Raw genomic sequence first — 12480 nt, 5'->3', positions numbered from 1 at the left:
ACATAATATCTTATCTTATCAAAAAAATAAGTCATTCTTATTGTAGTTCTTGGCTTTAACAGCAATGTAGCTACAGTACATGAGATTGACAGGACAAGGTTTTAAGACCTCTGCGTTTTTATGACTCAGTATCTGACAATATGTGTATTTTGGGAAATACACAAAATATACTTAAGGAAATACAACATTTAGCCTCGTAGCTGGACCGTGACCCACCGTTACCTCATGGTTAAACCCACTGTCACCTCATGGTTAAACCCACCGTGACCCACCGTTACCTCATGGTTAAACCCACCGTTACCTCATGGTTAAACCCACCGTGACCCACCGATACCTCATGGTTAATCCCACCGTGACCCACCGTTACCTCATGGTTAAACCCACCGTGACCCACTGTTACCTCATGGTTAAACCCACCGTGACCCACCGTTACCTCATGCTTAAACCCACCGTGACCCACCGTTACCTCATGGTTAAACCTAAATCACCACATGGTTAAACCCACCGTGACCCACTGTTACCTCATGGTTAAACCCACCGTGACCCACTGTTAACTCATGGTTAAACCCACTGTTACCTCATGGTTAAACCCACCGTGACCCACTGTTACCTCATGGTTAAACCCACTGTTACCTCATGGTTAAACCCATCGTGACCCACTGTTACCTCATGGTTAAACCCACCGTGACCCACCGTTACCTCATGGTTAAACCCACTGTTACCTCATGGTTAAACCCACTGTCACCTCATGGTTAAACCCACCGTTACCTCATGGTTAAACCCACCGTGACCCACTGTTACCTCATGGTTAAACCCACTGTTAAACTCATTGTCACCTCATGGTTAAGCCCACTGTTACCTCATGGTTAAACCCACTGTCACCTCATGGTTAAACCCACTGTCACCTCATGGTTAAACCCACTGTTACCTCATGGTTAAACCCACTGTTACCTCATGGTTAAACCCACTGTTACCTCATGGTTAAACCCACTGTTAAACCCACTGTTACCTCATGGTTAAACCCACTGTCACCTCATGGTTAAACCCACTGTCACCTCATGGTTAAACCCACTGTCACCTCATGGTTAAACCCACTGTTAAACCCACTGTTACCTCATGGTTAAACCCACTGTTACCTCATGGTTAAACCCACTGTTACCTCATGGTTAAACCCACTGTTAAACCCACTGTTACCTCATGGTTAAACCCACTGTCACCTCATGGTTAAACCCACTGTTAAACCCACTGTTACCTCATGGTTAAACCCACTGTCACCTCATGGTTAAACCCACTGTTAAACCCACTGTTACCTCATGGTTAAACCCACTGTCACCTCATGGTTAAACCCACTGTTAAACCCACTGTTAAACCCACTGTTGCCTCATGGTTAAACCCACTGTTACCTCATGGTTAAACCCACTGTTAAACCCACTGTTACCTCATGGTTAAACCCACTGTCACCTCATGGTTAAACCCACTGTTAAACCCACTGTTAAACCCACTGTTACCTCATGGTTAAACCCACTGTCACCTCATGGTTAAACCCACTGTCACCTCATGGTTAAACCCACTGTTAAACCCACTGTTACCTCATGGTTAAACCCACTGTCACCTCATGGTTAAACCCACTGTTAAACCCACTGTTAAACCCACTGTTGCCTCATGGTTAAACCCACTGTCACCTCATGGTTAAACCCACTGTCACCTCATGGTTAAACCCACTGTTAAACCCACTGTTACCTCATGGTTAAACCCACTGTCACCTCATGGTTAAACCCACTGTTAAACCCACTGTTAAACCCACTGTTACCTCATGGTTAAACCCACTGTCACCTCATGGTTAAACCCACTGTCACCTCATGGTTAAACCCACTGTTACCTCATGGTTAAACCCACTGTCACCTCATGGTTAAACCCACTGTCACCTCATGGTTAAACCCACTGTTAAACCCACTGTTACCTCATGGTTAAACCCACTGTCACCTCATGGTTAAACCCACTGTTAAACCCACTGTTAAACCCACTGTTGCCTCATGGTTAAACCCACTGTCACCTCATGGTTAAACCCACTGTCACCTCATGGTTAAACCCACTGTTAAACCCACTGTTACCTCATGGTTAAACCCACTGTCACCTCATGGTTAAACCCACTGTTAAACCCACTGTTAAACCCACTGTTACCTCATGGTTAAACCCACTGTCACCTCATGGTTAAACCCACTGTCACCTCATGGTTAAACCCACTGTTAAACCCACTGTTACCTCATGGTTAAACCCACTGTCACCTCATGGTTAAACCCACTGTTAAACCCACTGTTAAACCCACTGTTGCCTCATGGTTAAACCCACTGTTACCTCATGGTTAAACCCACTGTTAAACCCACTGTTACCTCATGGTTAAACCCACTGTCACCTCATGGTTAAACCCACTGTTAAACCCACTGTTAAACCCACTGTTACCTCATTGTTAAACCCACTGTTACCTCATGGTTAAACCCACTGTCACCTCATGGTTAAACCCACTGTTAAACCCACTGTTACCTCATGGTTAAACCCACTGTCACCTCATGGTTAACAATTCCTCTTTAATTGTACCAAAGAGTGTATTTATCTGACAGGCTTTAGCGGGCCTCATTTTGTAACCATTCTGTTCATTTCATTATCAATGTCTGGCGTGTGCGTATTTCTGAAAATAATGCGTCCGTATAAAATTATAGAGATTTATAAACTTGTTGCACGCCACACATACCCATGTTTCCTCGTTATTAGTCAGACCCGTGGTAAAACTGTGTAAAACTGTGCGTGAACGAGCGTCATAACTCTGCCTTGAAAACACCACCAACCTCCATTCGTCTTTTATGGTCACAATAGCGTGGTATAATTTGGTACTATTGGAATTAAGCCACGGTAGTTTCTAAAAGAAAGAGCAATGACAATCGAATGTTTGCAAAAATATTTGAATCTTTTTTGCAGTAATTTATGCTGTAAAAGACCGTGACAGTTTCTGAAAGAGAAAATTAAGGCAAAAAAAAATGCAAATTGAACCATCAGCAGAACGTTGGAATTCAACAATGTTTTTTATTAACTTTCCCCCCTGACCAATACGCTGGACAGCTCGCGTGTTCTGAAACATTGTCTCGGCTACTGACCAATAACAAAATATAACATGCTTATTAATGTCAAAGATCAATTGTCTGTTCAACCTGTTAAATGTGCATTATAAACCGTGCTGCCTACGGGATCACATACAGCAATAATTTAATAATCTATTTAGTAGGTTACAAAAGACGGTTTGGTTGTTTAGCGACAAAATCAATGCATGCACAACTATGGGGCAAAATAGACTAGGTTGGCTTAGATTGTTGATAACATGTAAACTGTATTCAGTCTCCAATGTTTATATAAAAAAAACATAAACATAAGCACTTGTCTCTCAAATATATAGTTACAGTTGTTGGTTAGCTACCTAGATATCACATTTTAGCCATATTAGCAATGATGTCACATCAGTCTTCCTTCCTGCCTTCCTTCTTTCCTGCCTTCCTTCCTTCCTTCCTGCCTGCCTTCCTTCCTTCCTGCCTTCCTTCCTGCCTAACTGCCTCCCTCCCTCCCTCCCTCTGTTGTTTCTCTCTCTCTCTCTCTCTCTCTCTCATTCCTTCCCTGCCTTCCTTCCTCCCGCTCAACCTCCCCCGCTTTCCTTCCTCCCTCCCTTCCCTCCCTCCCTCCCTCCCTCCCTCGTTTCTCTCTTTCTCTCTCTCTCTCATTCCTTCCCTGCCTCCCTTCCTCCCGCTCAACCTCCCCCGCTTTCCTTCCTTCCTTTATTTCTTATCTCTTCCCTTCCACCAGACCAGCAAGGCGGTGGCGAAGGGGGACTTCCCGCTGGCGAGCATCGCATCCCGAAGGGCTTTGTTCCTGGCGGCCCTTTCCATCACCATTGGGACAGGCGTCTACGTGGGGGTGGTGGTGGCCCTCATCGCCTACCTCTCCAAGCCAGGTCACATATAGCAGCGCCAGGGGGAACCGGTAATGGACACTGCTACTGCCAGGGAAAGGTGAAGGGGGCATCATTATTTTTTCTTCCACCATCCCTCTCTCTGTCCAGCCTTCTCTCAGACTACCAGGTGAACAACAGGAGAGAAGTGAGGAACCACCCCTTCTCAGTGGACACTGCTACTACCAGGGAATGGTTTGAACTGCCCTCCTCCCGTAACATAACAGCACTGCTGACATGGAATCCGTTCCTCTCTCTTTCCCCCTCATCCCTTCATCTCTCTATCCTCCTCCCTTCAGCCTCCCTACAGGCAGCAAAGATTAGATGAAGGAACAAAGAGGAGCTAGGCATGAAGGGGAGATGAGGAGGAGGAGGAGGAGGAGGAGGAGAAGAGCAGGGGAAACTAGGACAGAGAGAACACAGACACTGTTTTCTCTGGGAAAAGTTATCTGAAGTGAGGTAAAGAGGAACACAGTTTGAGTTGTGCTGTCATGTTCCGTTCCCCCTCCCCCCTGTAGGGTGTTTAAACTTAGCTTTGTTACTTCAACATTCTACAGACCATTACAGAAAACGAGATGGGTGGGTGAGGGATCAGACAGCAAAAAAAACATGGTTTGCAATTACGGAGACTTTAGCAGACGGAGGAACTTCAAGGGACCGCAGTGTCTGGAGGTCTCACTGAGAGGACTATAAAAACGTCCTTGAATTCTCTATCTGTATGCCATCTAAACCAGGGTTGGACATTTTGACTATCTGGATCCCCTGCTACTAACTGACTATCTCTGTTAATTTACCATCAAATGCTTCTTCAATGGGCCTGGTTCTAAGGCCTACTGCTGGGTGGTTCTCTGTCAACATGGAGAGAGAGAGAGACAGAGACAGACAGAGAGAGCGAGACAGCGACAGACAGAGAGAGAGAGAGAGACAGACGGAGAGAGAGAGAGACAGAGACAGACAGAGAGAGAGAGAGACAGAGATAGACAGAGAGAGAGACATAGTGATGGTGGTGTCATATAACAGACCCCTAATGCTTTCTGCATTTCAGAACTTTAACGTTTCTGTCTGGCCAATGGCGCGTTTTCATCTTCAATAAGGAGACTATTGTCAACAAACTCAGAAGTGTTTAATTGCAGTTCGTCTTTTCATTGAAGAAAAAAGGATAATGACAACAAGGAAAAAGCAGCATCCAAACATTGACAGATCTCATCAAAGACGGATTTGTTTTGTGTATTTCTTAGCTGAACCAGCTGCGATGGCATGAATTAAATGATATGAATTCAAGTGGAACAAAAAGTGAACTTCCTGCAGGTGAACTGGGGGGTTACTAGGGAGAGAACTTCAGAACTATGCACAATAGTTAAGTTTTCCTCCTTAAAGCTACATCAATATCAGTACGCCAGTTCAATGAGGACAGGATAAATCATCCTCTAGTACTAATGTCTACTAATCTATCATCTGCATCATCAACTCAACTCTCTGGTCTCTGGGACCAGTGTAAACTCAACTCTCTGGTCTCTGGGGTCTAACTCAGTGTTGTGATACAGTAAAGTACAGGTATTCAATAAATGCCTTTCCAGGACCCAGGCAGAGTGCAAACAGTGAAGCATTGAATCTCAACACTGTAAAAAAATTACAGCCTCCTCCCTCCCATATGCCATAGGAGATATTAAAAGGGAAAAAAACTATTTCAGCATCACTAATAAAGACTGAACCGTGTGTTTTGCTATAATGGCTCCCATTAGAACTCAGCAGCCGTAGCCAAAGGCTATACGCTCGGAAAGTGGAGACATCATAGAACGTTCAAAAGTCAACATTGTGGAGACAGCTTGACGTTTCGGAGACACTGTCGCGCTTGCTAGCAAGGAGATTTGAGCTGGCTAATTAACGGTAAATACTGTAAGTGAATCGTTTCCCCTCTCAGTCAAACTAAAATTGTTTACCGTTAGTTAGCAATCACTATTTTGCTAGCTACGGTAGTGCTACAGTGTCAACAATAACCTGTTGTCTCCAGTTGTATTTACATTTCTACATTGTGACCCGCAGACATGCGAATTCACTTCTGTCTGCAGTCGGCAGATAGGTTGTTTGAAAAGTATTTTCCAACTGCTATGGGCATTGTCTCGCCAACAGGCTAATTACGTCTGACCATTATCAAGACACACAGAGGGACTTCTTCTTCATTAGACTAGACACTGAGGCCATGCGCACACACACACACACACACACACACACACACATCCTCTGGTAACAGCCCACCATGTTTTAATTGATTTCCTGGAAAATTTTGTTGCTCTGAGCCGTTAACAATCGCCTCATTCACTACCTAAATGAACTGAACTCACTATTTCACACCTAGTTGCTCCTACAATTACATGACCTTTGACCTTTCAACCTCCCCCACCCCTTTTACAGTGCGTTCCCATGGCAACTGTTTGGCCCCAACTGTTGCAGTACCATTGATTTTTACTGCAGTGTGGCTGAAATCAGGGTCACACAGAGTGTTTCTTGGTTTGTCTTTAAACAAATCTACTTTGAAACTAAAGTAAAACACCTCACACATATGGTCATGGTCTTAAAACAAGATGACACCTGAACCATGTCAGATATATAGAATTGAAATGTATTACATTTTGAGTTTGCATCTCAATAATACACGTTATACAATACACATCCCAGAAGACTGAAATTTTGCAAAACTGTTCGATGTGGAAACACCGTATTTTCGTCGAGGTTTCTTTAAATAACGTTAATTATTTACTAATTTATGATAAATATTCATAACATTCCATCCATGAGGCCACTAGGTCATTTGACTGCAGGAAAGGGATCTATGCTAGATCTGTCTCTGGTCTGTGGAATCTATGAAGGGATCTATGATAGATCTGTCTCTGGTCTGTGGAATCTATGAAGGGATCTATGATAGATCTGTCTCTGGTCTGTGGAATCTATGAAGGGATCTATGATAGATCTGTCTCTGGTCTGTGGAATCTATGAAGGGATCTATGATAGATCTGTCTCTGATCTGTGGAATCTATGAAGGGATCTATGATAGATCTGTCTCTGGTCTGTGGAATCTATGAAGGGATCTATGATAGATCTGTCTCTGGTCTGTGGAATCTATGAAGGGATCTATGATAGATCTGTCTCTGGTCTGTGGAATCTATGAAGGGATCTATGATAGATCTGTCTCTGGTCTGTGGAATCCGTTAAGATCACATTATAAAAGACTATGTTATGATGCCCAACACCGTCATTTGCAGGGGATACTTGGCGCTGCCTCTGACCGGGTGGATGGGAAATTGGAGGACGACTTCCTGCAATGAGATCAAGGTCAGGTCATTTGACCTCACTCATCCAGCCACTCGGGTCATGTGACTGTTGATGCCCATTCTACCCGTTCTACTACTGAGAGATGGTATAGGTAGTTTTGTTTGTTTTTACAGTGTCCATATTAGGACATTCAACTCCACGAGACTGAATATGTCCTAATATGGACACCATATTATTGTTTGTTTATTTATTTTTTTGAGGAAAACTCTTCACTGCTGATACATCTGATGATAAATGATTTGTGTTTTGTATGACGTGTTTTATGTGGCTCTTTAGTGAACCAGGTATTGTCCAATTATGTCAAATACGGTTTACCATTAATGTTGATGCTGTTGTTTCTCCCAACTCTAAACCTTATTGGCTGATGATCTCCATCGATGTAACAAAGCTTAAACTGATAGGCTGAACATTTCCGTGTACGTAACTAAGAGGTTTTAACAGGATGTTTCTGAGCATTCTTCAATACCAGGGTGGTCATGTTATCTCTTGAGTATTGTGATATTAAAAATAAAACATAAATTAAAAAAAATATTTAAAAATGACATGCATTTTATGTTGAATTTACAGTGCCTTGCGAAAGTATTCGGCCCCCTTGAACTTTGCGACCTTTTGCCACATTTCAGGCTTCAAACATAAAGATATAAAACTGTATTTTTTTTGTGAAGAATCAACAAGTGGGACACAATCATGAAGTGGAACGACATTTATTGGATATTTCAAACTTTTTTAACAAATCAAAAACTGAAAAATTGGGCGTGCAAAATTATTCAGCCCCTTTACTTTCAGTGCAGCAAACTCTCTCCAGAAGTTCAGTGAGGATCTCTGAATGATCCAATGTTGACCTAAATGACTAATGATGATAAATACAATCCACCTGTGTGTAATCAAGTCTCCGTATAAATGCACCTGCACTGTGATAGTCTCAGAGGTCCGTTAAAAGCGCAGAGAGCATCATGAAGAACAAGGAACACACCAGGCAGGTCCGAGATACTGTTGTGAAGAAGTTTAAAGCCGGATTTGGATACAAAAAGATTTCCCAAGCTTTAAACATCCCAAGGAGCACTGTGCAAGCGATAATATTGAAATGGAAGGAGTATCACACCACTGCAAATCTACCAAGACCTGGCCGTCCCTCTAAACTTTCAGCTCATACAAGGAGAAGACTGATCAGAGATGCAGCCAAGAGGCCCATGATCACTCTGGATGAACTGCAGAGATCTACAGCTGTGGGAGACTCTGTCCATAGGACAACAATCAGTCGTATATTGCACAAATCTGGCCTTTATGGAAGAGTGGCAAGAAGAAAGCCATTTCTTAAAGATATCCATAAAAAGTGTCCTTTAAAGTTTGTAACAAGCCACCTGGGAGACACACCAAACATGTGGAAGAAGGTGCTCTGGTCAGATGAAACCAAAATTGAACTTTTTGGCAACAATGCAAAACGTTATGTTTGGCGTAAAAGCAACACAGCTGAACACACCATCCCCACTGTCAAACATGGTGGTGGCAGCATCATGGTTTGGGCCTGCTTTTCTTCAGCAGGGACAGGGAAGATGGTTAAAATTGATGGGAAGATGGATGGAGCCAAATACAGGACCATTCTGGAAGAAAACCTGATGGAGTCTGCAAAAGACCTGAGACTGGGACGGAGATTTGTCTTCCAACAAGACAATGATCCAAAACACAAAGCAAAATCTACAATGGAATGGTTCAAAAATAAACATATCCAGGTGTTAGAATGGCCAAGTCAAAGTCCAAACCTGAATCCAATCGAGAATCTGTGGAAAGAACTGAAAACTGCTGTTCACAAATGCTCTCCATCCAACCTCACTGAGCTCGAGCTGTTTTGCAAGGAGGAATGGGAAAAAAATTCAGTCTCTCGATGTGCAAAACTGATAGAGACATACCCCAAGCGACTTACAGCTGTAATCGCAGCAAAATGTGGCGCTACAAAGTATTAACTTAAGGGGGCTGAATAATTTTGCACGCCCAATTTTTCAGTTTTTGATTTGTTAAAAAAGTTTGAAATATCCAATAAATGTCGTTCCACTTCATGATTGTGTCCCAATGTTGATTCTTCACAAAAAAATACAGTTTTATATCTTTATGTTTGAAGCCTGAAATGTGCCAAAAGGTCGCAAAGTTCAAGGGGGCCGAATACTTTCGCAAGGCACTGTACATTAAGGTTGGGATGCCCTACCTACTGTGCGTCTTGTGAGATGACAACATGTAAATATTCCGGGATGTAATTTCAAATAAAAACAAAAAAGGAGATGATTTTCTTTGCTTAAAACTTGAAAAAATGTTTTTCTTTCTCAGTCGTTTGGCAAATCAAACCACCTGTTATTTGTCACACAATACAACAACCTTACAGAGAAATGCTGACTGACAAGCCTTTAATCAACATTGCAGTTTTAAGAAAAATAAGTGTTTAAAGTATTTACTCAAAATAAACAGAAGTAAAAAAGAAAAATAAAAAGAAAATATAAAATAAATTAATTAAAGAGCAACAATAAATAACAGTAACAAGGCTTTATACAGGGAGTACCGGTACAGAGTCAATGTGCGTGGGCACAGGTTAGTCGAGGTAATTAAGGTAATGTATTCATGTGAGTAAAGTGATTATGCATAGATAATTAGCAGCAGCGTAAAAATGGGGGGGAGGGGAGAGGGGCTCAATGCAAATAGTCTGGGTGGCCATTTGATTAGCTGTTCAGGAGTCTTATGGCTTGGGGGGGGGGGTAGAAACTGGCTGTTAAGCTGTCAAATATTTCTAGTCTCTTGAGGCATTGTTGTGTCTTGGTGTGTTTGAAACACGATAGTTCGTTGGTGATGTGGGCACCAAGGAACTTGAAGCTCTCAACCTGCTCCACTACAGCCCCGTCGAATGAGGGTGTGCTCGGCCCTCCTTTCCTTGTAGTCCATAATCATATCCGTTGTCTTGTTCACGTTGAGGGAGAGGTTGTTATCCTGGCACCACACTGCCAGGTCTCCTTAGCTTAGTGATGAGCTTTGAGCGTACTATGGTGTTGAACGCTGAGCTGTAGTCAATGAACAGCATTCTCACATAGGTGTTCCTTTTGTCCAGGTGGGAAAGGGCAGTGTGGAGTGCAATAGAGATTGCATCATCTGTGGATCTGTTGGGGCGGTATGCAAATTGGAGTGAGTCTAGGGTTTTTGGGATAATGGTGTTGATGTGAGCCATGACCAGCCTTTCAAAGCACTTCATGGCTACAGACGTGAGTGCTATGGGTCGGTAGTCATTTAGGCAGGTTACCTTGGTGTTTTTGGGTACAGGGAATATGGTGGTCTGCTTGAAACATGTTGGTATCACAGACTCAGACAGGGACAGGTTGAAAATGTCAGTGAAGACACTTGCCAGTTGGTCAGCACATGCTCATAGTACACATCCTGGTAATCTGTCTGTCCCTGCGGCCTTGTGAATGTTGACCTGTTTAAAGGTCTTACTCACATCAGCTACGGAGAGAGTGATCACACAGTCACACGGAACAGCTGATGCTCTCATTGCATGCTTCAGTGTTGCATACTTTAGCTTGTCTGGTAGGATCGAGTCACTGGGCAGCGCGCTGATGTGCTTTGTATTCCGTAATAGTTTGTAAGCCCTGCCACATCCGACGAGCGTCGGAGCCGGTGTAGTATGATTCAATCTTAGTTCTGTATAGACTCTTCGACTGTTTGAGGGTTCGTCGGAGGGCGAGGCGGGATTTCTTATAAGCTTCTGGGTTAGATTCCCGCTCCTTGAAAGCGGCAGCTTTAACCTTTAGCTCAGTGTGGATGTTGCCTGTAATCCATGGCTTCTGGTCGGGGTATGTACGGTCAGTCACTATGGAGAGGACGTCATCGATTCACTTATTGATGAAGCCAGTGACTGATGTGGTGTACTCCCCAATGGTATTGGAAGAATCCCGGAACATAATCCAGTCTGTGCTAGCAAAACAGTCCTGTAGCTTAGCCTCATCTGACTGCTTCTGTATTGCGTGAGTCACTGATACTTTCTGCTTTAGTTTTTCCTTGTAAGCAGGAATCAGGATGATAGAGTTATTGTCAGATTTGCCAAATGGAGTGAGAGGGAGAGCTTTGTACGCTTCTCTGTTTGTGGAGTAAAGGTGGTCTAGAGCTTTTTTTATCCTCTGCTTGCACATTTAACATGCTGGTAGAAATGAGTTCAAATGGATTTAAGTTTGCGCTGCCTCTGGGAGCATTTTCTGGTTAGCTTACGGCCTTGTACAGCTTGTTGAGTGTGGTTTTTCTGCCAGCATCAGTTTGTGACGGCAAATAGAAGGCTATGAAAAATATATATGAAAACTCTTGGTAAATATTATGGTCTACAGCTTATCATGAGATACTCTACTTCAGGCGAGCAGAACGTTGAGACTTCCTCAATATCAGATTTTGTGTACCAGCTATTATTGACAAATTGACACAGACCACTGGGCCAGGAACCAAAAGGTTGCTGGATTGAATCCCCGAGCTGACAAGGTAAAAATATGTTGTTCTTCCCCTGAACAAGGCAGTTAACCCACTGTTCCCTGGTAGGCCGTCATTGAAAATAAGAATGTGATCTTAACTGACTTGCCTAGTTAAGTCACAGACGTACCTCAGTACCCACCCACCCACTGACAAGTCAGACTTACCTCAGTACCCACCCACTGACAAGTCACAGACGTACCTCAGTACACACCCACTGACAAGTCACAGACGTACCTCAGTACACACCCACTGACAGGTCACAGACTTACCTCAGTACCCACCCACCCACTGACAAGTCACAGACTTACCTCAGTACCCACCCACCCACTGACAAGTCACAGACGTCGGTGGGTGGGTACTGAGGTACGTCTGTGACTTGTCAGTGGGTGGGTGGGTACTGAGGTAAGTCTGACTTGTCAGTGGGTGGGTGGGTACTGAGGTACGTCTGTGACTTGTCGGTGGGTGGGTACTGAGGTACAAGTCACAGACGTACCTCAGTACCCACCCACCCACTGACAAATCACAGACGTACCCACCCACCCACCGACAAGTCACAGGCGTACCTCAGTACCCACCCACCCACTCCTGTCAGACAACCCTCCATGCTGACATTCCGCCACATAACAGATAGCAGAGAAACAAGAGATTTCACACTGCAGTCAGTATTG

The 12480-nt window shown here is 43.6% G+C and overlaps 1 protein-coding gene across 1 annotated transcript in view; it reads left to right on the top strand.

The window, feature by feature from the left end:
- The window catches only part of LOC139415491 (synapse differentiation-inducing gene protein 1-like), an 86892-nt gene extending 82555 nt beyond the window's left edge, over window positions 1-4337 (top strand). The window contains exon 4 of the mRNA XM_071163593.1: window positions 3847-4337. Within this exon, the coding sequence (XP_071019694.1) occupies window positions 3847-4005 (159 nt within the window). The 3' untranslated portion in view covers window positions 4006-4337. The remainder of the gene's footprint in view (window positions 1-3846) is intronic.
- Window positions 4338-12480: the final 8143 nt, after the last annotated feature.

Source organism: Oncorhynchus clarkii, chromosome 8 (assembly GCF_045791955.1).
Source record: "Oncorhynchus clarkii lewisi isolate Uvic-CL-2024 chromosome 8, UVic_Ocla_1.0, whole genome shotgun sequence".
NCBI lineage: Eukaryota > Metazoa > Chordata > Actinopteri > Salmoniformes > Salmonidae > Oncorhynchus > Oncorhynchus clarkii.
The sequence above is the reverse complement of the archived record's forward strand: the minus strand, read 5'-3'. Positions and strand labels throughout refer to the sequence as shown.